The following is a 25,216-nucleotide window of genomic DNA, read 5'->3' on the forward strand; positions in this document are numbered from 1 at the left end:
ATTCAAGAGTGATCAATATATAGAAAGCAAAAGCACATCTTTTGTTTTTTAACTACTTCCCATTCCCATCTGCCTGTCACACTGACTATCAAAATACCGATTTAACTGATTAATATAAAACAATTGAACCTGTTGCACAGCAAGCAATCGCATAGTTAGAATAGCAGATGTTGTATCACATCTATACTGTGTTATGATCTGAAATAGAACCACAGTTGAACACGTGTATACATAACTAAGGAAAGAAAGGAACACCGTCATCAGTTTTACAACAACGAGACTATATATCCCATCTCTTTTTAACTCGGAACATCAAGGCTGATGATCTAATGTCATCTTGCGGTACTTGGAGCATGAATTGAACCTTCATCTTCAATGGAGCTGTCTTTGCTTTGCCAGCTTCATCCCCAACCTGAAACAGGATGGACTCCCATTAATATCACTTTATTTATGTGACAGTTTCTCAATCAGATCAGACTTCTCACCTCAGTACTGATTAGAGTGATTCTGTGATGGAAATCTAAACTTTTTATTTTTCCATCCAAATTTTGACTCACGATAAATAATAGCAAAAGTTCTTAAATCACAGTCATCCTAATAATTATAACGAACTATTGCACTATGTAATTTTTAAAGACAATGAGAAGTCATTTTAAAGACATGCAATTTGATAATTCACAATACAATGCCAGATTTGGTGAATGCACTGGGGGGTGAATGTGCGCGCGCGTGAGCGCACTTGCACGCAAAGGACTTTTCTAACACCATATGTATCATATAGTTCCTTTAAACTGTCTTGTTAAACAGTGCAGGCTGTTCAGAAAATGCCTCTTTTCGTGCCAAGTGGTAAACTTTTCAAGCATTCTCCTTGTACAAAAGTTCCAAACTAAAAATCTAAAAGTCACTCTGGCTGTTGCAACCTCAACAATCGTGATTCAGCCTTTTACAACATTGTAACAGATCCATGAGATTTGAAATATCAAATAAATATATGTAAACACTTACCCACAGAGACGCCCAGCCAAGGCGCACCTCTGAATCATAACCAGCTTTAAGTTTTAGGTCCCTGCCATATGTGTGCTTGTAAACCGCACTCCAGTAGTTGGAATCAAAATTGTACCAGTAACTGTGCATGAAGTCACCATAATATGATATCAATACTTTTTCCAACAATATGGATATAGATGAAGTCAACAAAATGGAACCTGTAAATTTTTATCTGCAACATATATACATCAAACTGCTCGACATAGCTTGGCAGATGGGTGGAAATTACCCATTTTCACTTCTATCCTCAAAGGCTTGTAAAAACATTTTTCAAGAATCAATCATGAGGAAACTGATTAATTATTGGAGACGTGATTTACTTGGCAACATTACAAGAGCACACAAGATTTAACCATATAAGACTAGTAGCAAAGAACATCGAACATGTTATAGTAAGTGGTCAACTCAATCAGAGTTAGATCGCATAAGCAAAAAACAAAGCACCACATTTGTTATTTTATTTCATATAACATTCATATCTACACAACCAAGCAAGTGAATAATGAACTCAACATACAAAACCAAAATAAAAGATACTGAAGTGAATACTAACCTCAACTTGTCTGAGGGACCAAACCGACGCTTAAAAGCAAATGACAATGCATTTGAAGGCAGAGAAATAGATGGGATAAAAGACATCTCCTCATCCTGTAATAAATTGAAGAACAGTCGGCAACAATGTTTGAGGGCTAAACAACAGAATGGAAAAATACAGCTTAAAGAAAAAGAATACATTTGTAGAAAACAGTCTTCTGGACTGCGTATCAACACAACAAATCCAAGTATCTTCTGCAAGTGACAAAGGAAAAAAAAAAAGGAGACATTAATTTACCTTAAATGAGTATCGTAACTTGATATCATCCTCTGCAAAATAAGCAGTGCCGAGCCCGTTGAAAATTTGGCCTTTAACAGTGCCACTCATAGAATATGCTCTGTTTATCTGCTCCTCCTCCTCTTTTTCCACGAAAGAAACTTCACCAAGGGGGAATTTGAGAGTAGCTTTTGGCTGCAGCACCAGAAAAGTAATTAAGGCAATAAAACTTTACTATAATTCCTTTTGGGCATGCAAGAAGAACCGTTTCATGTTCTATGGTGCAACAAAATTGCTATTCTTTTAGCACAGCTACAATATCAACAAGAGTAATGTGAGTGGAGCTTTGTGGCAGCGGCAACAGGAAGATAGTGAACTACTTAAAAGTATCTATTTTTCTATTTGTACTAACACAAATGCATGTTGGAAGTTGGAACTAGTTGATACATTGAAATCACATGAAAGAACAGTTTGACCAATTCAAACATCCAAATGAAGGACTTGAGTACGTAATGTCTTCTGAAAACTGAGGGAGACAAATCATGAATGATGAGGTATGTTTCAGACAGATCAAGGTGCAAAAAGAGAAACAATTTAGGAATAATAATAAGATTGATTCATCAAAGGAGATGCAGCATCAACCAATCTTAGCTCGGAAAAAAGACTTGACATTGTGTTGTTGGTTAGAGTCAACAGAAAAAAACCAAGTGTAAAAGGAAAGAGAGAAACAGACCAGACCAGCAGAAGGGAAAGTAGAAGAGAGTTGAAGTGCATAGCCAGGGTCAGGGAACTTGGCAAGCATGGAAGCCTCTCCTTGTCGTGCCTAAGAAGAAGCCAAACAAACAAGGTGAGTTTAAGTTGAGATAAGAGATAATGGCAACAAGTGAAATGAAAGCAAAAGAAGGAAGACCTTGAGATCGTGGGAAGCGCGGAATTGCAGACGGGGACCAACATCGACGGAGCTATTGAGGATGGTGGATTCATCTTCAAAGTTGTAGTGAATGGAGAGGTACTGAGAGATGAAGGAGACTTGAGGCGGAGAGACCACCTCGCCCTTGTGGTCGTTGCTGAAGGAGACCTTGAGCTTGGCCACACTATCCAACAGCTTGCAAGACACCTTGTGGAAGAACACCGAGGAGTCGCTGTCGAACTCCGAAGTCACCCGAACGGAGGGCCTTTTGAAGAAGCGAGCAGGCGGCGGTGGTAGAGAATCAGCGGGGTAGTTAGGGTTTGGAAGGGCGGGTGGTGGTGGTGCTGATGAGTCTGCCATCACTCCTCTCGCTCGGTTCGGTGTGGATTTTAGGCGGAAATGTAGATGAGTATCGACTGATGAGTCGTTGCATTTGTCTTGCTTATGCGGCCTTCTATTTTTTTCTTTTCTCATTTTCATTTTGCTTTTTTTTAGAAGTAAATTTTTATAAATAGAATCCGAAATTTTCTCTACAGTGGACGTAAAATATACACATTCATCCCTACCTAAAACCAGCAATGGTTCAACTGTAACCTAATCTATTCTAGAATCAATACCCAAGAAGAATTTTTGCTCCACATTTCAATCTTATTCATTGTCAATTATACCACATTGATTAACTCAATTTCATTTGAAGAAATGAAGTTTATACCGGCAATTTTTTTTATCCCTTTATCTTTTTACTGGCAACAAAAGATCAATTGGGTATTTGCGAACCTTCTGCGACTCAACCAAATGTGTGCCGCATGCCAATAGAGGAAGCTTGCAGATGGAAGAACAAAAGTGTGTAACGAACAGCTCTATTCCAAGTCCTTTTCACTCGCATTTATCTATAGGTAGTTATGGTTCCTCACTTTCTTTTTTTTTTTACCTACAATGAAAGATAGAAAGGTCCTGCATCATCTTTACCTCAATACAAACCACTGAGAAAAATAATTCAAGTTAACACAAGTGACCCTTAAACTATGTTGGATTGACAGCCCTTGTTGCCATCAAACAAGCGAGAATCCCCCCAGCATGTACTTGCAGCCACCGATACAGAAAAGTAAAAAAAAAAAAAAACAAGAAAACTTCTCTGAAGTGAGCACTCATTGTGCAATATTAACAGAAACTGGCCTCCCCCGACCCAATGCAAATCCTCTTGTGCCATCCGGCATACGAGGTCCTGGAGGCTGTTTCACTACACCTACACCTATACCAGACTGCTCACTGCTACCAATCGTACTGTTGTGAGGAGTTCCAACATGATTTCGATTATTGTGGTGGTACTGACCCCGCCCACGCCCTTTGCCGCGTCCTCCTTGTCGATTACGTGCTTTTCTTTGTCCGCTCTCCTTATCATTGCTATGTTCCTCACCCTGGCAAAATTAAGATAAAAATTATAATCCTCACTTCAAGAGACAATGACCTGATATAATTAACACCATGCCCTTAAAGTCTTAAATTGATGCCCATAAAGTCTTGAATTGATGCCTGTTTTTCGTTAAGAAAAAAAAAAGTAACCCTGAGAAACCGAGGCGAGATCTGATAACATATACTGTATATGCAAACTGTGGGGCTTTGGTTTTCATAAAAAATTAAGCGTACTTTTTTGTGTATTACAATCATTAATTTTATCATGTAAAGAAGTCTGTACAACATTTAGTGGTAAATTAGCAAGTCTGTTTGCACTTACTTGTTCATGTGAATGAGCATCAAATTGCCGGGAATAATCGTCTGATTGTTTCTCATTGGCGTAATATATTTGTTCAGGCATAGAAGCATCCTCTTCCGCTAATTGCACTTCCCCATCCTGCCCCTTTTTCCCACGCACTTGACCAGGTTTTGACTGAATGAAGGAAACAGAAACTTATCAATGGATTTCTTAATCAATTAGATTCAATGGCTTAAAAGATCATTCAGTCTAGTAGTATGGGACTAATCCAGCACATGTGGTGCATCACTATAGTAATAATATAAAAAAAGCATGCTTATATTATTACATAAGCTAATAGACAATAATTCTGCATGAAATGAAATATTTTGGCCACTAAACCAATTTTTCTTAAATTTAAACAATAAGCCACATTTCTGTTCATTTTGGCCAAACAATATGACCTTTTCATTCTGACCAAAAAGATAATTTCAGGAACTGAAACAGAACTCCACACCAATATAGAATCACTATTTTTACATACCATTCGTTTAAGCATTAACCGGACTCTAAGTCCACTCCTCCAATTCCCCTCATCATTAAGTTCAACCACCTGCATGATATAAATGCCCATTTACCTTCTCCAAAGAGCACGGAAATGCCATATTAAAGTTGAATCAAGGAGTACTTACAGCTTTCTCCGCCACCTCAGGGGATTCGTATTCCACAAATGCATGCAACTACAGAAAAGGAGCTATCTATAAGTGTGTGTATAATAAAAAAAAATTAATATAAGCAAGAGTAACAATTTATTAACGCTGAAATAGAGATCTAGTATGGTTTCTTAATATTGAACATCTATCTAATATTTTGTAAGAAACTTTCCTCACCATTCACAGCTAGAGCATCAATACAGCCACTGCAATGTTAGTGCTTGTAGTGGTGTTTTAGAGTAGGTTTGGCTACAAGTATGAAAATGATCATAATTGCAGAGCCAATGAAAGTCTAATTAACACTGCAATCCATAAGCTATTCCAAGCTAATGCATACATATAATTTATGTAAATGTATGTATGTATACCTTGTTACTAAAATGCATGCCATCTGCTTTTGCTGATCTGGATGCTGAGGCAGAATTGTTATTTGAGCTTTGTGGCTGACAGGTACGAATCGTCTTTACACTGTCAAAGAACATACACTTATTAGCAAAACAGTTCATGAATTTGTGATCACCAAATAAAGGATTTTGAGTTAAAAGTCCTAAAATTGATCTTAGTACCTCCCAGCAGCAGAGAAAATCTTCATGAGGTTTTGGTGGCAATGATCCTCGGGCAAATTTTCAGCAACAATAATGCGAGACTACATATCAGAATGAATGTTACATGATAAGAAACAAAAGTTTATTTTTACAAAAGCTCAAGAGTTATCAACCTAAGCAAGGATATGAGCACAGAATGATATTATGTGCATCTTATATAATAGCACAGTTCACAAAGTTCTTGACATAAAGGATCAAAATAGCATCCAAGACAAGAAAAAAAAGCATATAATGATACTAGGAAATGGGACGAATACAACACCTACTTGCAACTCTTCCATATCTGACTGTGTAAGGGGATGCTGACGTCTGACCTTCTTCCCATCTTCATGCACTACCTACAAATTACGGCACCATCAGTAACTCAAGAATAGAACTTTGGAACCAAAGGAAGATTCCTTAAGGACAACAACAACAGCATCCTATGAAGCCAGAGCTCAAACAAGTAAAACTCACAAGTTTTGAGGAATTCTGCAAAACAGTTGCAAGCTGGGAATGACTATTTACGAGGGCCTTTATCTTCTTGAAAGACGCAACAACAGATATTGGCACTATATCAGAATGAATAATAACCAGTTAATAATGATCAACCCACAGAATTCCAATACTGAATGAATATACATTCTAGCATATAAAACTGATTTGCACCACCAACAAACAAATGTATATTTCTGCAGGGACAAATCTTGCCCATTAACTTGAAAGATAAGCATCAGATTAAGCCTACTACAGTGCCCACAAAAACTGAATCTAACTCTCTCACACACATCAAAAGTCATAAGCATTTTCTCAAAGAAAAAAAAAACGAGATTAGTAACTTACCAAATCCTTCAGGGTCTTTATTTATGAACCTCATAAGATGATCAGTAGTAGCTAAGTTGAGATCGCTGAAATAATACTCCACCTGCACATGTTAGGTGAACAACAAGCCTATCAGCCAATTTAGAAAGCAGGGACAGTTGAGATAACAACTATTTTATTAGATACTAGGATTTTACCACCATATATATTGTCTAATAAGTATTAATGAAGGCATACCAGAGATGGTAAAAAGGTAATTAAAAAGCTACACTAATAAGCCTCGAGACAGTGATTGTCTCTTTGATCAGTAAACCTTGTACAGATCTCGCAACTCTTATCCCTCTACTCCACTAGAATTTGATCTTACTAATATGACTTCCTCCTGGCATTGTTATGGTCACTCCATCGAAATAGACAGTTTAAACACATATGATCAGTTCAGGCTTAGGTCCGCTGTATTTCCACAACTACACTAGAAGCTTGACCTACTGTTTCCTCCTTATCTACTTAAAGGTCAAAATCTTGTCGGCTAGGGTTCGGTCCAGGTCTTGTGCTATTTTACTCTATTACTCTTTAGCATCAGTGAACCTAAGGAGGCGATCACTCCTTCGAATCCCCTTACCAAGTGCAACGTAGAAAACTGAATCTACATATTCACACAGCATCTCACCTGATTCAAAATCTTGGAAGTAGCTTCATCAGAAAGCTTGCTGTGAGACTTTGAGGGGGTGGTGGAGGAGGAGGTGGCATGATCCACCGGAAATTGATCATCCGGCGGCGGCTGCTCTTGGTCTCCGGCAAATCCGGGAGCGTAATACTGATGATGATGGTACTGAACCGGCAAGTGGTGACGGTGATGGACCGGCAGCACGTGAGGAGGCGGAGGAGGGACGACCTGGATCGGAACATGGAAAGGCGTGGGAGTGAGAGGCGGAGAGTAGAGTGGCAGAGGAGGTGGGGATGCGGCGGTGGGACTCCGATTGGGAACGAACTCCGGGGCCTGGGCGTTGAGGCGGCTAAAGGATGCGTTTCTGGAGAGAGATGGATCTAATACAGAATCCGACAGAGCGGGCTCGCCCTGTGCCATTGTTGATCTTCTTAATCGCCGGCGGGGCGGAGACGACAGTGGAGAGGACTTCTCGGAGTTCAGGCTGAACCCGATTGTGGACTATTTATACCATTTGATTTCCCCCATTTCCCTTTTCGGACCCTTCTGTGGGCCCCACCAACTATTTCTCTCCTGGGCTGGGCCTGTGGCGAGTTGTCTGGGCTTAAGAAACTCCCAAGAAATGTACATTCTCCAAAGTCCAAATGGTAGAAATTTTATTGCTCAGGGTGCAAGGCTACAGAGATTTATAATGGATTACACATCTTAACTCCACCTTCAGTATTCAGTTATTACAGGGGGGTGGGTTGCTTGTTTCTTCTAATCACCTGCCCTGATCAGATTACATCTTCAACTGAAAGCATGTTACATTCTATAGCTAGCTACCTCACACTTGGTTCTTCCTTTTCAATTCAAATTTCCTCTTAATAGCGTCCCAAAACGCAGGGATGGCAACTACATTCGGTACTTCCTTGAATGATGGAAGGTAATTTACATCTACAATGACATGGTCACCGCTACCTTCCTGGATCTGCATCCACAACACAAAATATCCATCAGCCATACACAATTAATCTATAACTACTTCTACACGCTGGAAGACACATTCCACAATCGATACAATCACTATAAGCCTTCAGCTTCATCTGGTGATATTGCAGCTTTTTATAATAGAATAGCAAACATAAGTTCGGTACTTACTACAACATCAAAGCCAAAGACGGTGAGGTCAAGCTTTCTCATAAGAAAATTAGCTGCACTGGTAACCAACTCAAGATCAATGCATTGCTTTGTGTCCTTCGAGCTGTTATTGTCTACAGAGTTCGGATTCAGTTTGCTAGTGGGCAAGGATTTTAGGCTGTCAAGAATATCAACATAATGCAAGTCACTGAATACAGGCTCTTGAACATAGCAACAAAGAAAAGACCAAAACTAATACGAGGGAAAAACAAAATGCATCACCTGTCAAAGACCAAAGGTTTACTTCCAGATAATCTAATCAAGGTATCTGCATTTGGTGTGGAGCTCTTAACTGCATGGTAGACTTTCTCACCCAATATATAAAATTTGTAGAGTGTTGAGGAATGATCCACATATTCCTGAAATTCCAATATTCCATTTTCTATTTTCAACGAAAAATACATAAAATAGCATGAAATGAACCATCCCTGAATAGTTGGACACTTATTATGTTGAGATATCACAATGCATCAAATTGGAATAAACAGGATTCTTATACTGAAACCCAGATTAGACGCTATACCAAGTTCATCAATTGATAATTAAATATGACTATTTTTCGCTCACCTGAATAATTGCCGGTAGAGGAACAGTCAAATCCTTAAAGTCTTCAACTCTAAAAACAATTGCCTGTGGTGTAAGATTAAGCTTTACTTTTATAGTATGATCGAGTTTATGTCTTTGGCTTAATAATACATAAACTTCTGCAGTTCATTCGAACAGTATTGGAAGGAATTAGCAGTACTAGGAATAGGTAAACAGATTACCATACTATGAGCATCGGCTACACCACAAGCAACTTGAGGTTTTACAATACTTGGAAGAGCTAGTTTAGCTTCAGATAGCATTTCAGTTAGACCAGGATGGTTAAAGTCATCAACCTGTGCATATTAATATAAATAATAAAATACTCGACATATAACTACATTTAAGAAAACCAATTTCTTGACAACTTAACGCCCACCCATGCCAATAATATGAATCTCATGATATCTGCAAACAATGGAAGTGCTTAAAACGATACAACTGACCAATTGATCAACTCAATCAGTTAACACAAACAAACAATATCAGAATAGGCCAATTTTTTTTATCAGGGTTGTTAAAGCTATAAATGCAATCCATATAAACCACTCAAAAGTAATTACGTTCTTAGCAGCTTGTAATTCTGTATAATAAGCCAGCAGGACTTTTCCTGGCTAGTTATGCTGCATATTACACTAAAAATAACTAGTACCAAAAAAATATTAAGAAACATTATGAGATGGAAGAAAAGAACCTTCAGATAATGGGCCCCCCTAATTGCACAGCATTTTCCAGTTTTGAGATCCTCCAATGCAAGTAGAATCTGTTGAATTTCCAATCGATCCAACACAGGATTTATAGAGTTAAGTGGGTCAATCACACAGAGGTCCTGGTGATGTTCCATATATCTGAGTAAGAAAAAAAAAAAGGATATCAGAAGAAGCCAAAGGAATAGTAATACCTAATTTAGTGCCCTGTTACACAGTATATGAAATTTCAAAATATCTGGGTTTAAGTTTTATATCTGACCAACATTGAGACGTTTTCAGTCCTCTTTGGACTAGACCAACTTTGCTCTATAAAGAAAGAAAAAGATTAATAAGTTTCACGAGTCACCCTTGCAATTCCTGCATGCCCCTGCTGTATGTTATCTTTTTAGAGGAATGTAAGCTCTTCAAATCAACAGACATAATTTCATCAGTTGCTTTATGGAGAAGTACATCAACATTTAGTAATTGAGGTGATAGGGGAAGTTCAAATGTGAGGGGCATGAACATCAGCCCATTTTGAGTAGGACACATGGGGAATGCACCTCTCTGCAAAAACCAAGAAAATTTATAGGCTTCAAAATCCAATCACATACACTTGTTATGTTTTACTAGAATACACATCTTTGAATGCTAGCCATAATTAACACAACATGACACTGGGAGTCTAGGAACAAATGTCAAAATCCAGTAGAACAAGCAGCTCACCTTAGCAAAATCTTCTTCACGAGAAGGCTTCATAATATAAGCAACTGTCACAACACTGTTTCCAATTGCCTGTTTGCAACATGAAGCACAAAGATCAGAACCTATAAGCAATATGAAGAAGGCATTATTTTCAGAGATACATAAACCGCTCCTATAAATCTCTCCTCTATTCTATATAAAAACAACTTCAACAATGAAGCCATTTCTCATCTGCCTGTGCAGTGAGTTTAATGGTAGAATGGTGCAGCAAAGATGACATGCAGAAAGCATACTATGTTTCCAAGCAAAAGAGATTAATACTTTAGAAGCAAATATCATATAAAATACTATTTGCCTGGTCTAAAGTTAAAATAGTAGATTACAGACAAGTAGCTACTCTATGAAACCTTCTTATTTAAGTGGCATATTGTCAAAGGTAACTCCTGCAGTTTGTTTATGTAAATCATGCTTGAACTCCCACATGCACTGCTGCCTTCAACCTCTGAAAGAAAAATCATATGAACTTTAGCCAGCGATAAGAGAATATTGTCCAAAATGTTGCAGACATGTTCAGACCTCAAAGAAATTTAATTACAAAGGTCGTAAAAATCACCCTCACTGGAGATGTTATAATGACAGTATAGTAATGCAACTTTTCCGGTAATACACATATATGATTAATGATGCAATCCACACACAACTGAGTGTGACACCAGAATAACTGGTACTCACTCATAACAACCACCAGCCAACCACTTTTGCTTAGTGGAGGGAAGATGTCTTTCCTGTTGTCAGATGCCAAGTACAAAACTCTGCCTCCAATTTCACGCCAAGCTAGTGCGACCTCATTTATAGAATTATCTATAGAGGATGCATCTAAGAGGAAGGAATGGAGGGAATACTGCATTGCAATCTCTTTCAGAAGTCTGACCTACAGAAAGCAGGAAAACAAAAGTGAAAAAAAGGTTGGTAAATAGTTGGCAGAGTATTTCAGATGCAGATGCGAGGAGCAGAAGACAGAATTGTTTCCTCTTTGGTCATCAGGGTGTCATGCTCTAGTTAGTAGTATAATGTCATAACATGCTCTAGTCAGTAGTATAATGTCATAGAAAGTTTCATAAATGGAAGACATACTTGAAATGAGAAGAGTACCATCTGGAAAAGAGACTTAAACATTTAAACAGCATTTTACTTGTTTCTTTTAATCTCTCACTAGTTTAATGTAATTGTTAGGAAAACGATCGAGTGTATAACCAGCAGAACACGCATGAATTTAAGAATGTCGTCATTAATTCAGTGACATAATAAATTTTGTGAGTGGTTTATGAATATTCGTTCATTTGATGACAAGATTGAACTAGTGAGAATACAGTTAATTAGGAAGAAGAAGAAGAAGAAGAAGAAGAAGAAGAATATGCAGGAGATGGGGAAAGGTACCTTATGAGGTTCAAGACCAGGTCCATAAGAAATTCCCTGCATAGAATACAACTTATCAGCATTTCTTCATTTTCTTGTTGGGAATCCAGTACACTCGCACTGATATATAAATATATTCATGGGTTGGTCCTAATTTCTTATCTCCAATCTATAAAGACTGAATATTTATTACCCAGAAAAAGGAAACTAGGAAGAAGAGTAGGGTTCGAGTACCGTAAGGATGTTGGAATGGCGGAGCTGACGGAGCAGAGTGTGGGCAGCTGGTAGCAACCCAATTGAATTCTCAAGTAGCACACACTCGTCCAACATCACTCCCCCAACCGCCATCTCTATCTTCTGCCACACTCACTGTCTCAGTCTCAGCGGCTCAGCCCCAGTGAAAAAAGTAGATAGAAGAAAGAGAAGAGGTGTCGATGCTCTACACTAACGCGATTGTGATGTGTCAGACAACGGCGGGAATCGAATCAAACCACGACGCGTTTCTTTCCCTCTCCTCTGTATTTTGTACTCACTTATTTTCTACTTGTACTTTTGGTCGAATCAAACTACACGCGTCACGTCTCTTTTCCTTGCATACTTGCATATCGAGTTAGGTTATGGAGCTTCGATTGCTGATTGCTACTTTATTGATATTGAGGGAACTGAACGTCTGAACTTGAATGTAAAAGGGATTTAAGCACACCATCATTAGTTCATTACTGCCAGCAATCTAATTAAATTACATACAATGTTTCCTTTGTTTCCATACATGATTGTATCATAACATTATTATGGTGAAGATGCCTTATATACCAAAGCAACATTCAAGCACAACCGTATGCAATCGTCATGCTAAACACTAATGAAATGGAAGCCAACTCTTCAAACGTTGGCTCTATACTTCAAAGTTCAACCTGCACATCAAGAGTCCATGAGCCGTTCCATGACCAAGTTTAACACGGTGGGAGCATCCACAGTAACCGCCACCTTCACCGTGGGTTTCTCACACCATTCTGTGACTTCACCGAACCTGATTATTTCAACCAAAATAAATTGAGACATGAATCAACACTACCGCTAAGATTACACAGAACTTTGCAATTATACTTCATAGAGGCTTCAACAGGAGTAAGGTCAATATGTTGCTTTATAGGGACGCACCGAAAACCTGTGCAACTAAGTAGCAGACCAGACAGTCACACAGTACACAAGGTAATCCAATTGGTATCAATACGAATACTTTTCTCTCTGGTAGAAGTATGCAGCAACCTATACTAGAATTCAGTAAGTCCATCCACATTTTATACTAGCCTTCAGCTAAAATAAGTAGAGTCTTAGCATTGACAATAAATTAAGACTCCTGTTCTGCATATACATTGGTATATATACAGACCTTTCAGAATTTCATAACCTCTTTCTTCTGCAGTTAACATGTTTCTGATTTATTTAAATAAAATCAGATACCTAGAAGGATACTTACTTTTTCTGCTTGTTATACAAAATTGTGAGCCCTCTTGTGATGCCGCTTGTCTGGACTCTAACAACACCCTCTGTGTAAGTTAGAAGTGAAGGATTAACAGCTGCCAGAAGGGCTGTTGGATCATGAAGGTAAACTCCTACGCCATGATAGAAACTACAACTAGTCAGTTTATGATTACTACTTGTCCAATGAATTGAGTTGCATCAAGCCACGTTAATACACCAGCCAACCTTTTGTGCTATACGCATCATGATGGTAAGAGAAGTACACATCTAAAATTTTGCACAAGTACTGCGCAAATTTTCCACCTGACTTTGCCAACTTGTCTCGATCAGCATCTTCATGTGTCAGAATAAAAGTAAAATAAATAGAAGTATGAAAGAAGAATGTACGATAATTGTAGTCGCCAAGTTTACTAATAACCATTAATCAAGTGGTAACAATCATGTTACTTTTTTCAGAGAGATCACTGACAATGCAAAAATTAGAAGTTCCTGGTGAACCACAGAAGAAACGGTAAGTAAATTTTGCCGAAGATCACATATAGGCTAATGGTACTCCAACTGAGATTTAATGCCTGATCAACAAAAGTGCTCTCAATGGATACATGTTTCAAAAAGAGAGAGAGAAATCATAAAGCTATAAAGCAGTACCGCCTAAAGGGGTAAGAGATGGCATTTATGGTACCTGTCAAAACAACTTGATGGGTAACATTTATGCCCACGGCCAAGATATCTGCTCCACTTGTAAATACTATATCTGCAGCATCTGGATCCCCAAATATCTGGTAACCAAGTGCACACAAGAACATATTATCAACACCTTACTTAAGCCTTTTCTCATGAAAATATAACTTAAGGTGGACATCCACTGAAATATATGGTTGCAGATTATTTGAGCTCTTTCCACCAGCTGGTGATCAAATACAATAGCTAGCTAAACACAAAAAATTTGAGTAGAATCTAAGTGGACTTTGAAGCTAAATACATATTAAATTGCTTACATTAGCCTCCGCTGCTGGATTAACATTCCCATTAACTGCAAAAGAACCACCAAGAAGAACAATCTGCCCAATGTTCTTTGCAAATGCAGGATCTAGTTGTATAGCCTGTATCAATAAATAATCAGTTACATAAGATTACGAACAAATTTCAAATGAGAAACCCTGCAATGAATCAAAATCTGACCAGTGCAATATTTGTAAGTGGGCCTAATGCTACCACAGTGACTTTTCCAGGGTAAAGCTTTGCTTGTTCCACCAGAAAAGATGTAGCAGACTGTTCAATTGGCTTTCCATTTGGTGGAGGGAAGTTTTGGTTTCCAAGTCCATCCGCACCATGAACAAAATCAGCAATACGGAGTTTTGTACCTTGCTTTACAGAAACAAGTGGCAACAATTGGTATGAATTTCAATCACACTCAGACACATATATTATTGAAAATGAAAGACCAGGAAGTGGTGAAGAGATACAGTGATAGTGACATGGGATCCTTCAGCCACGGGGATATCAGTTCTCCCTGCAAACTCCAACTAAACCATAATGCAAAGTAACAATCAAATGCCTGATTAAACCAAGACATATAGAAACAAAAGCTAAAAGTACTAAAACTATATAAGTTTACCAAATGCAAGGCATTTCTTGTGGCGAGAGTCGTATAAACATTTCCGTATATAGTTGTGAGTCCAATCACTTCCACCTCCGGCGACTTCAATGCCACAAATATGGCCATGGCATCATCTGCATGCATTGTCGACTCAGATTGATTGGTAGAGAACCACATTTATCATCAGAAACATAAAACAGAAAAGGCACAATCTTGTTGAGTATTGTAGCTAAGCTGGTTTTCAGCGGTTCCTAATTTAATGAAGTCTGAAAATTGATTATAACCCTGATATTATTCATTTTATTTGAATCAGCGTAACAACTTTCTGAAAATCAAGTTGGTGAGCAGGTGGGGAACCAAAGAGATGCAACTCAGTTGATCCAAATCTGAATTCAAAGGCAGCTACAGATGCATGGCAACCCATATTTAAAGCGTGAATCTTATCGAGTATCCAGATAGTTAAACTTGGTATAATTCAAGTTAGAGTTGAATACTTTGGAGGGAAGGAAGAAGGCTCACCGATACCAGGATCGGTGTCGATGATGATCTTCTTGGGTTCAGTGACTTCCATGCTTGCAGCCTCCTGCTCACTGATGATGTCACTCGGTGAAGATGCTGAACCGATGGAATAGTTGGCAGACAAGTTGAGATTTCCGAACACCACATCACCAGAACATTTTATAACACGGGCGTGGAAAGTGGCAGTTCGAGAAATATGTTAAAACAAGTGTGGGTAGTTTGGGTAAACTAAACAAGGTCTGCCCTTTCCCAGTTTCCCCTCCTTAATGATTTACAGATCTGCAGTATACAAACAGAGTGAGAGACTGAGAGGCTATGAACCGATCCTTGTCGTCAAAGGCGGCGAAGAAGCCCTCTCCGGCGCCGAAGAGGAAGAAAATGGATCAGAGCACTCGTAACCCGTTGAAGGATGTCAATGCCATAAGCACCACTAGCAACCACTGCAGCGAGGCTTCATCAACTTCATCTTCAATCTCCATCGAAGCCCCACGAGGCTGCCTCAGGTTCTTTCTCTCTCATTCCTCTTCTTCTAATTTGAAAACTCCTATACGCCCAAGGTGCCCTAAAACTCTCTCCAAAACCCCTAAATCAGCTCCTACAGTGAGGCCTTCAGTGCCCAAGGAGAACCAACACAAGTTAAAACTCAAGTCTAGTTCTAGGAATGGCCTAAAGTTGAAAGCTTGTCCAGTTTTAAACTCAAAAGGAAACTCCTTTCAATCTGGTTCTGATCTGGGTCAGTCCAATGAGCTCAAATCAGATTGTGGTGATGGAACCCTTACTCCCTTACCTAAGAAACCTACTAGGTTGGGTTTGGATTGCAAACTCGTTAAGAGTGATAGTAAAACTCCTCCTATTGAGGCCTCTGTGTCTCCAGAGATACAGTTTGGATCGTCCGCCGTGTCATCAGCCTCGCTGGCTTGTTATGCTGCCGGCCATGTTCTTTCGGGGATCGCCGACAAGAGGAAGTGCAGGCCCAGGGGAGTTCTCAATGTTGGAGAGAATGATTCAGGCTTTGGGAAAGGGAAGGCTTTATGCAGCTTTGAGCGAGTGGAGGAGGATGATGGTCAAGGAATGGTTGGAGATCCTGATGCTTCTATGGTTCCCTTACCCACTGAAGCCTCAATGCATTGGCTTTTATCACCATGTAATGAGGAAGATGAGGATCACAAGGAGCATTCGGAAACTAGTACTCAGAATCCCGGCGTGTCCCCCATTCATGTTCACGAATTCTCTTCAGATGTATGCTGCAATGACAAGTTGAAAAGTAGTACTCGCCGTAGCAGCAGGATTAATACTTGCATTTCTCCTGGTGGAGTTCCTCAATTTCAAGAATTGTTGGAGCCCTTACATGAGCATGTGCCTGTTTTCTCTTCACCCCATTGTACACCCAGTGGTGAGGCTCCACCCTTGAAAGATGAAGAACAATACATATATGATTTTGATGCTGAGAATTCTCCGTTTTCTGTGGCTTCACTGAGTAGCGGCAATGTCATTGTTACGCCGCAATCAGACTCAAGTGCAGGTAGACATGCTGGCCTGTCATGGTCTGATACAGACAACCATACGAAACATTATGATTCTCAACTCAATTCAGTGGCTGAAGCAATTCGGATGGCAAGCTTGTCCCCAGACCGTCATGGGCTGATTGAGCATCAGATTGATTCAAGTTTCCAATTTGATTGTTTAACTACAACTTGCAATTCAATTAGTCGAAAACAGAAGACGTTGGATGATCAAGCTTCCTGGCATTCCAACTCCACATTATCGCAATCCCAGCTGAGGATATCATGGAGAGAAGGCTTAATGAGCCGTGTGTATGACATGGATGAATGTGATAGCTGCAGATGTTTATCAGACGAAGAGGAAGATATTGATAGCTGCAGCAATGATCTTCCCAAAGAATCCTTTCAAAGTCATGAAATCGCTAACAATGTTGGGGGGGATCATATTTTACCTGATACTTCATGGTCTGTTGGTATACTGGATGATAAACCAGGAGTTGCTGAAATAGTTAAAGAAGATCTTCCTCCTCAATCATGCGCGGAATCCATAAGCACTGATGGAGGCGGCCTTCTTGCTTCAAGGGATTCAGATTGGAATCTCTGTTACAAGAATGAGCTGTTCCATGTTTAACTAATTCATCTTTTCTTGTATGATTGTATCAGAGCAAGTCCGATAATCCTGGTGGTTTTTCTGCTGGAAATCTATTATTACCACTCAGGGACCATTGTGGTATCCTTTTTTGTTTTCCACTTGTTGTCTGCAAGTTGTTTTTACCAGAGTTTAATTTCAGTCCTGTATCATGTTAATACCATTCAGTTGAGATCTTTATATTATACCATATGAATTTTCTCTAGAAAAGCAACTCCTCTGAAACTCAAAGAATACAGTTGCTTATTAAAAAAAATGCAGTTGCTTAAAAATATTACTTTGATTCACCATTGTAAACTACTATACATATATCATTTGGCAGTTTGGCAGTACTAACAGCAATCTAGAAATGTTTATTTTTTAAGTTTCGTCTCCAATCAGAAATTTACATTATAGCTGCCACATAATTCATCTATGTTAAGTCACTTCCAGGCCAAGGCCTTTCCTGGAAAAATGTATGCCAAAATTTGAAATGTCACTGAGGAGCTGCTAATGAAACTCCCTTGCTTCAGCACATGTAGAGATGGTGTTGTCTCAGCAGCAACTGAATAACTGAAAATCATCATTCCAGTGTTAGAAAACTCAAAAACTAGATAAGAACTTGGGATTCCATGAAGGTAATGACCACCTTAAAGTCATAACCAACCTACTTGAGCACGAAGAAAGGATTCCCGCAATTTTAATACGCAAAAATACATAGGATAAAACGAACCTTTGTAATTAGCATTAGTTTTCGTCAGAGAAGTTGTCATCGCTATCTTGCTCGTAAATCTGGTATTCTTCATCACTGGTAAATGCATCTTGTATTATATCGCCCCCAGCTTCTGGGGATGGAAAACTACCAAAAAGCTCCTGTAAATGAGCTCTTGAAATGTTCTCCATATTAAGATCTAGATATATATATATAGGAAATCCAAAGTTTGCAGGTTTTGTACAATTTTCAAGTAGTAAGCATTAGATTGCCACGAAATTCTTTTTACAAGACTGAGCCATTGCTACACTTTATTTCTACACTAAACAAGGGAGCACATCAACACTCACTATTCATGTTAATTGATGTTTATTGGTGATTGGTGATTTCAATTTTTAAAGTATTGCAACAAGGATGGAAAAAGTTTTAGATAATATGGACTCTTGTTTCAATCAATTCTTAGTATAAAGAAGAAACAATTGTTAAACTAGTCCATCATAATTTAACCATAAAAGGATACATGAATGCGGCTGCAAAGAAATTTCACCATCCTCAACCTACAATCAAGTTAACATGATATGAGTCAGCAAACGGACCCCATTAAAACATTAAAGATGCAGAACATGTATATCTCTAAAAAGTGATCTAACAGATAATGATTGAGAAAAAACAGTTAACAGAATCACCAGATCATTTTCATCATATCTATCTATTGCTTCTTCACCATTATCAGCCTCAATATCATCTTCTTCCTCATCTTCAACATTGTTGGGTTCCTCAGCATCTACAATGGTTGTAAGCTCTACCAAAACATACTATAAGTTACACCAAAACTAGTTTGAATAATCGTAAGTGCGTACACACACACACACACACATTGTTGGGTTCCTCAGCATCTACAATGCCTGAAAGCTCTACAGAAACATACTATAAAAAACTCCAAAACTAATTTGGATAATCAAAATTGTATACACACACACACATATGGGAAAAACAATGATACACATATATCAGTAATTAACACAGGAACTAATGAAAGCAATAGCTTTACAACAAGAAGTTTTCCTCTTGTACCTGCATTGGTTTGTTGCTGGATCATTTCATCACGCACTAAGTTGTCTTTAGTACATAACTTCTTTGACTTTTTAAAGCTTTCAGTAGCAGCTTTAAGCAAGTGCTCTGCACCCGGTTTTGGGTAAACAGATAGGAACCTCACCTGAACACGATGTTTCAAGTTCTCAAGCAAGTTATATGAAAACCATCCCGTCTCCGGCTGCACACGCATAAGCAAAGTGTCACCAATTAGAAAAACGTGGAAAACATTGGGGAAATAGAAATAGTAAAACTGCTGGCATAGCTTGATTCAAGATACTTACAGAGCACGATGCCTGAGTTGGAGCCTTTTTTATCTGTTCTTGAATGTAATCATCATTGAGTTCAAATAATTGCAATGTGGTATGGCACTTGTAAGGAAATACTCGAAATGAACATAAATCACTCCATTTATGCTTAGTTCTGCATAACAGCACCCAAGGAGAAAGTGTAAATCACCCAAACAACTGGAATGGCAGGAGTAAATGCGATTCTTCAGGGCTTCTAGCCAGAAAAGATTAATTTGGAAAAAGAATGTAGATCTATATTGCAACAATTTTAATTGAAAAGTCCATGATGAGCATCCTCCACATAATGGAAGATAAACACAGTGTGGATAACATCTAGGAGACCAGGACCCGACATTGTGATAATATACAAAGTAGGGGAAGCGTAAGATGGCTGATGCTTCTGGAAGTTTATGGAAAACTGTATCAGTATTGCATTCAGTATGATTGGTATTCAAGACCCTTTAACAAAAAGTATAAGGACAAAAAATACAGGAAATCACAAATAAATTAGGCTGAAAATTAAACATGTAGGAACGGTCATGGTGCACACCATCACGACATCAATGAAATAACTGAGTTTATATATTTCTCTTTTTCCTTGTGCGAGTTGAACAAATGTGAATATAGCCAAAAGGAAGATTAAAAAAAAGGTTTGAAAGAAATACTTACAGATTTCCTGAATTAGCCTCGCAATAATCTTGCAAAGGTGGTTTTACTCGATAATCAATTTTCTGATATCTGCAAGAACAATTCAAGTAAGCAAAATTGAAGATATGGTCCGATCATTTTAAATTTTTAACTAAAGCATCTGTGTGCGTGTACGTGTTTTTAATATGGTGCATTTTGATACAACTACGAGCATCCTTCTCTTCTACATTGTAAGATTCATGACTTAACTTTAAAGACAAAAATAATAATCTCAAGAGAGCTCCGTTAACAGAAAGAAAAATAATAATCTGGAACATATTTCCCGTGGAGAAATGTTATATATATATATATATATCTTCTTAATTTTTTGAAACTAGGGTGTCCGGATGACTGGATCTTTGACCCGACTAATCCCTAGGCTTCCCACCTGACTAAAAGAGAATAAATATTAAATTATATTTTGCTTTAGAATAAATCTCACATCCGAGAATTAGGATCTTTCCGGGGATCAAACCCTTTCTTTATCCAGAACCTGAGAAATGGTCCACGTGAAAAGTAGTATGCAACTCTTGAAAGGAGCCTGCAAAAAGAGAATGACCTCAACCAACAGAACAAAGACTAAGAATAGAAGATACGGAGTACACAGGTAGATAACCTTCTCAGCATGTGATCTGAAAATTTGAAGCCCTTATTAAGCAAGCGTTCAGTTACTGAGTCCTTAGGCCATACAGGCCGCTCATCAAACAGGTTCGACACGGCCGTCTGTGACTCCCACTGATCTGAATCTTGAGGTATATATTCCTCCCAGTTTGTTCTCTTAGGAATCTGTAAGATTGTTAAGTACAACATATGCACAACTATGGAGGAACTCAGCTGCGGTTTTGGTATTTATAATTTCCATGCCATGGATAAAAAGTCACAAACCTTTCTGCTACTTTGAGATATATTTTTTTAATCAAAAAAAATGCATAAAAAACTATTAGGATATCAGTGATTCCGAAGTCAATTGCCAGAACTGGCTCCATATCCATCTGGGAGAAACAAAATAAATATCAATTGAACACTATGCGGCTACTTTAGATCTTTCATAATAAGCTGAAACAAGAACTAAACACTGGTATCTATCGTACTATAGTCTATATGTAGGCAATGGTATCAATATGTTACAAGATAAATTTCTTATCAAAGTGAACATTAAGCTTCTGATTTAAAGTGATTATTTGTTTTCTCTCCTTTTTAACTACATAGTATAAATGTATCATAAAAGGGCAGAAAGTGCCAGGCATGGGAAATAAGAATGACGAAACACCCTTAAATTTTTTTTTTTTAAATAGCTAACATTTTTAGTTCCAGAAAATCAAACGGAGATGAGCTTCAAGAAAAACTCCATAGCATTCGGTCAAGAACCGATCAAAAATGTACAATTGAGTTGGCATCAAATCTACTCACCTCCAATTGATGCTGCAAAGGTTCTTGATTCTTTTTTGCACTCAATGTCCCCGATGGTCTCAACCTGATAGATAATATGAGATTAATGAATTGTGGAAACACTGAGTCACCTAATGGTTTTCCATCTTGAGATACGATAATACTGACAAATTATCTCTAAAGAAAAAAAATGAATAATTTCCTTGAAGACATCCCCCATGATCAATATGTATATAAAATCAAAAGGACAAGAAGCATATCTGAACAAAGCCTATAAGAAGCTATAACAAAAGAAACTTACACTAAATTGTCTGGAACATCTTTGGGTGCAAAAAGCTGGGGCAGTAGAATCATCACATCCTCCTTATCAATATCCATAAGACCGCCTCTATCTACAAACAGATAGATAAACAATGTACATAAATTTAAAACAAGCTACCAAAACAAAAGCAATGAAGATAAAGAATGTTACCAGACTGTGGCTCCTCTGTTTCGACCCAATTTCTCTTTCTCTTGCGCGCAACATCAGCATGGACAGCAATGACATGCTGGTAGTCCGCCATTCCTTCAAATAATTAAAAGAGGAAAATCAGTTTTGAATTTGTAAAGAAAAGCCTTAACTTGAAGAATTGAAGGAGGGCCATTCTAATCATCAAAGTGATAAGCCTGCGGGAGACGAGCAACAATATCAGCGCAGAGGTTGACTTGATCAGTTTCAGGTGTGGGGACTTGATCGGACTTGGTTTTAGAAATTTTAAGCAGAAAATTTTTGCAAGGACGAAGGTCGCCAAAAGCAGGATGGGAATAGGGGTCGTCGTGGCGAAAATGGAGCTCCAACCTGTTGCTGGAGAGTGAACTACAAGCCTACATACGAGGGACAAATTTGACATAAACTAGACTCCTAATGACTAATGTAAGAGAAGAGAAGAGAAGAGAAGAGAAGAGAAGAGCGGAAAGAAAAGGGAGTACCTTGTGGATTGCTTGGGTGCCGCCGAGTGTGTCGATGGCGCGAGACATGGAGGAAGGATAACCCGGATAGTGGATCCCCAAAACTTGGCTGTTTGGAAGACACCCAGATATGGTCCCATCTTTAACCACCCCCATCACTGCTACTACTACTCTATTGCTTTTGGATTTCCGAAAGAAGCCAACTTTTCATTCAACGAGAATCTGAGCAAGCTTCACTGGTTATGATTTGGGCTTTGCTCAGGTGACGACTGAGGAGCTCCTTCAGGCGGCACTCGGCATTTGTTTCTTCTTCTTCTTCTTCTTCTTCTTTTTTGCTTTGTCATTTGGGCCTGGTTGCCACGTCTGTCTATTTTATTCTTTTCTTCTTTTCTAGGCATATTTCAGTAGAAAAACAAGCCACATCTCCTCTCTCTCTCTCTCTCTCTCTCTCTCTCTCTCTCTCAGCCTATCTATGTTCCCTCATTTTTCTCCATCATTAATCAGGAGGAATTGCAATCTCAATCTCAAACTCAATCTGCTGCCTTTGATTCCAAGACTCCGCCACCTTGGTGCGAACCAACTGAGGATGATGATGACGGAGAAGAGAGAGCAAGGAGAGCCGGAGGCCGAGAACCATAAACCTGTTCCTGCTCCTGCTCTTGCTGTTACTAAGCTCCAGCAACTGTTGCACGCAGACGCTTCAGGTACATAATATAGTATGCCTTTTCTCTCCATTTACTAGTGAAAATGATTGTATGTATGATATAATTAAACTAGGTGACGGTGGTGGTGGTAATTGGGACAAGTGCTGGGAGGAAGGTGTGATCCCTTGGGATTTAGGACGGCCAACGCCTGTTATTTCTCATCTTCACAAGTCGGGAGACCTTCCCAAGGGCAGGGCTCTTGTCCCTGGATGTGGCACTGTATGTCAAACACCTTTTCCTTCCTTTCATCTGTTTAATCTGCTGTGACTCTTCAAACACATCATTTGGATGACAGGGTTATGATGTTGTAGAGATTGCATGCCCCCAACGCCATGTTACTGGTTTAGACATTTCAGACAATGCCATTAACAAGGCACTCCAGGTCCTCCTCTTTTGCTATAACCTACACTTTTTAATATTCTTCTTTCATCTCTGTTGCTCTGTTTGCATTCATACAATACTAACATGCATGCTGGCACACTTGAACCCTATGCACACTTGAACTTTCTGATAGGATTAGGATGCACGCTCAGTTGGTCTTTGGTTAGTTTAAACATTACTTACATATTTTATTTTTAAATGTCATGGCAGATGTTTTCCTCACTACCCAATGCAATGCATTTTACCTTCTTAAAAGGGGATTATTTTTTACCTGGCATCCAACTGAGTTGTTTGATCTCATATTCGATTATACGTAAGTTGCCTCAAAATTCACTCTATTCAATTTCCATTCAAGCGTATCTTCATTGTTCATGATTTATGCAACAGGTTCTTCTGTGCTATTGAACCAGACATGAGATCAGCATGGGCACAAAAGATGAGGGATATCTTAAAACCAGATGGAGAGCTCATAACACTTATGTTTCCCGTAATCAAATACTTGTTCTTATCCTTCTTTTTCTGTGTGCATCTCTTCTTTAAAAAAAAAAACCACCCTAGTTTCATTTTCATTGTTGCACATGTCCTTCTAAATGTTCATTTCTTCACAACCTTGCTTTGCCAATTTCGAATTCGTTTTGCATAGTTCTGTTTTACTAGAGCTATCTGATGGCAGATGGATGATCATGCTGGTGGACCCCCATACAAAGTGTCAGTTTCAGAGTAAGTTCATGGATCTGTTCTAATTGTTCATTGTTTTCTTCTTTTGAGTTTTTGAGCATGTACATATGATACTGACTTCTTCTAACAAGAATATACTCATTATTCTTAATCTTTCATTTAAATGTGCAGCTATGAAGAGGTGTTGCATCTCATGGGCTTTACAGCAATCTCCATCTTGGATAATGATCTAGCTGTTCGACCTCGCAAGGTATGTATAGAAGGTTGCTTTGATAAAACTGATCAAAGGCATGAGACTGTGCGTCAAGCTGATACATATAAGTTGCCTATTTATGTATATGGAGATACAGCACATGTACTAGCTTTTGCTGCTTTGCACTTTGTTTTGCTACCATGAAAGCTTCACTCCAGTTGAGCTATTGATCGTTTTGCACTGAACTATTTATATAATGTAGCATCCCTTTCAGTTCTAAATTTGTCATTATGATTTTGCAGGGGCGAGAGAAGCTAGGAAGGTGGAAGAGGTCGGCAATCAGATGTTCTCTTTGACAAGGATTATATTTCTGCTCAGACCTCCAACTGAAAATTAGTGATATACGAACTGGTCATTCATGAATGACTCCCATTCCAATTTGTTCATGTGCTATTAGGACATGTGAGCCTGACCATGTCAGTGTAATATAATTGTCATCACTCACCCTTCCTGATAGTATAATTAGTAGTTGCTGTATGTGTTCTCGTTCAATGTGCTTTGGACAACAACAAAATTAGATTGTGCAG

General features: G+C 38.6%; 7 protein-coding genes across 9 annotated transcripts; 2 read left to right on the plus strand and 5 right to left on the minus strand.

Moving 5' to 3' along the window:
- Positions 1–94: 94 nt before the first annotated feature.
- LOC126790203 (outer envelope pore protein 37, chloroplastic) lies at positions 95–3,179 on the minus strand. Its single transcript, XM_050516364.1, has 6 exons — positions 2,769–3,179; positions 2,592–2,681; positions 1,880–2,053; positions 1,601–1,695; positions 1,006–1,126; positions 95–412 (listed from the first exon to the last, which is right to left on the minus strand). The coding sequence occupies exons 1-6, from the start codon at positions 3,126–3,128 to the stop codon at positions 281–283; spliced, it is 972 nt and encodes a 323-aa protein (XP_050372321.1). The 5' UTR covers positions 3,129–3,179; the 3' UTR covers positions 95–280.
- A 479-nt stretch (positions 3,180–3,658) lies between these two features.
- Positions 3,659–7,730, minus strand: LOC126805088 (la-related protein 6B). The gene is made up of 10 exons (XM_050532190.1): positions 7,251–7,730; positions 6,602–6,683; positions 6,236–6,330; positions 6,046–6,117; positions 5,741–5,820; positions 5,543–5,642; positions 5,154–5,201; positions 5,006–5,074; positions 4,504–4,656; positions 3,659–4,186 (listed from the first exon to the last, which is right to left on the minus strand). Exons 1-10 carry the CDS (start codon positions 7,665–7,667, stop codon positions 3,917–3,919), a joined length of 1,386 nt encoding a protein of 461 aa, XP_050388147.1. The 5' UTR covers positions 7,668–7,730; the 3' UTR covers positions 3,659–3,916.
- Positions 7,731–7,977: 247 nt separating this feature from the next.
- Positions 7,978–12,432, minus strand: LOC126805087 (inositol 1,3,4-trisphosphate 5/6-kinase 4). Of its 2 annotated transcripts, XM_050532188.1 has the most exons (12): positions 12,056–12,432; positions 11,843–11,878; positions 11,138–11,336; positions 10,813–10,907; positions 10,427–10,495; positions 10,068–10,267; positions 9,706–9,859; positions 9,194–9,307; positions 8,994–9,056; positions 8,649–8,785; positions 8,388–8,544; positions 7,978–8,217 (listed from the first exon to the last, which is right to left on the minus strand). In XM_050532188.1, exons 1-12 carry the CDS (start codon positions 12,167–12,169, stop codon positions 8,074–8,076), a joined length of 1,482 nt encoding a protein of 493 aa, XP_050388145.1. In that variant the 5' UTR covers positions 12,170–12,432; the 3' UTR covers positions 7,978–8,073. The 2 variants fall into 2 exon arrangements, with proteins under 2 accessions (XP_050388145.1, XP_050388146.1); XM_050532189.1 differs by lacking the exon at positions 9,194–9,307.
- Positions 12,433–12,541: 109 nt separating this feature from the next.
- LOC126805089 (probable uridine nucleosidase 2) lies at positions 12,542–15,590 on the minus strand. Its single transcript, XM_050532191.1, has 9 exons — positions 15,426–15,590; positions 14,925–15,040; positions 14,773–14,832; positions 14,489–14,674; positions 14,305–14,409; positions 13,989–14,085; positions 13,532–13,639; positions 13,302–13,437; positions 12,542–12,851 (listed from the first exon to the last, which is right to left on the minus strand). Exons 1-9 carry the CDS (start codon positions 15,475–15,477, stop codon positions 12,743–12,745), a joined length of 969 nt encoding a protein of 322 aa, XP_050388148.1. The 5' UTR covers positions 15,478–15,590; the 3' UTR covers positions 12,542–12,742.
- Positions 15,591–15,740: 150 nt separating this feature from the next.
- On the plus strand, positions 15,741–17,667 carry LOC126792310 (uncharacterized). The gene has a single exon (XM_050518767.1). It carries the CDS (start codon positions 15,741–15,743, stop codon positions 17,556–17,558), a length of 1,818 nt encoding a protein of 605 aa, XP_050374724.1. The 3' UTR covers positions 17,559–17,667.
- Positions 17,668–17,842: 175 nt separating this feature from the next.
- Positions 17,843–22,991, minus strand: LOC126791048 (uncharacterized). 2 transcript variants are annotated; one of them, XM_050520790.1, is made up of 15 exons: positions 22,695–22,991; positions 22,376–22,589; positions 22,198–22,290; positions 22,027–22,117; positions 21,747–21,810; positions 21,285–21,328; positions 20,953–21,123; positions 20,779–20,877; positions 20,319–20,387; positions 19,644–19,782; positions 19,342–19,540; positions 18,954–19,069; positions 18,788–18,824; positions 18,289–18,466; positions 17,844–18,128 (listed from the first exon to the last, which is right to left on the minus strand). In XM_050520790.1, exons 1-14 carry the CDS (start codon positions 22,827–22,829, stop codon positions 18,303–18,305), a joined length of 1,635 nt encoding a protein of 544 aa, XP_050376747.1. In that variant the 5' UTR covers positions 22,830–22,991; the 3' UTR covers positions 17,844–18,128; positions 18,289–18,302. The 2 variants fall into 2 exon arrangements, with proteins under 2 accessions (XP_050383489.1, XP_050376747.1); XM_050527532.1 differs by lacking the exon at positions 22,376–22,589 and having other exon boundaries at positions 17,843–18,128; positions 22,695–22,825.
- Positions 22,992–23,106: 115 nt separating this feature from the next.
- On the plus strand, positions 23,107–25,199 carry LOC126805119 (probable thiol methyltransferase 2). Its single transcript, XM_050507054.1, is given in 9 exon segments — positions 23,107–23,377; positions 23,451–23,596; positions 23,673–23,759; positions 23,969–24,019; positions 24,022–24,071; positions 24,146–24,245; positions 24,432–24,478; positions 24,608–24,686; positions 24,932–25,199. Coding segments are annotated over 9 exon segments (846 nt in total). The 5' UTR covers positions 23,107–23,145; the 3' UTR covers positions 24,986–25,199.
- Positions 25,200–25,216: the final 17 nt, after the last annotated feature.

The sequence above is a fragment of the Argentina anserina genome, chromosome 1 (genome assembly GCF_933775445.1).
Source record: "Argentina anserina chromosome 1, drPotAnse1.1, whole genome shotgun sequence".
Lineage (NCBI taxonomy): Eukaryota > Viridiplantae > Streptophyta > Magnoliopsida > Rosales > Rosaceae > Argentina > Argentina anserina.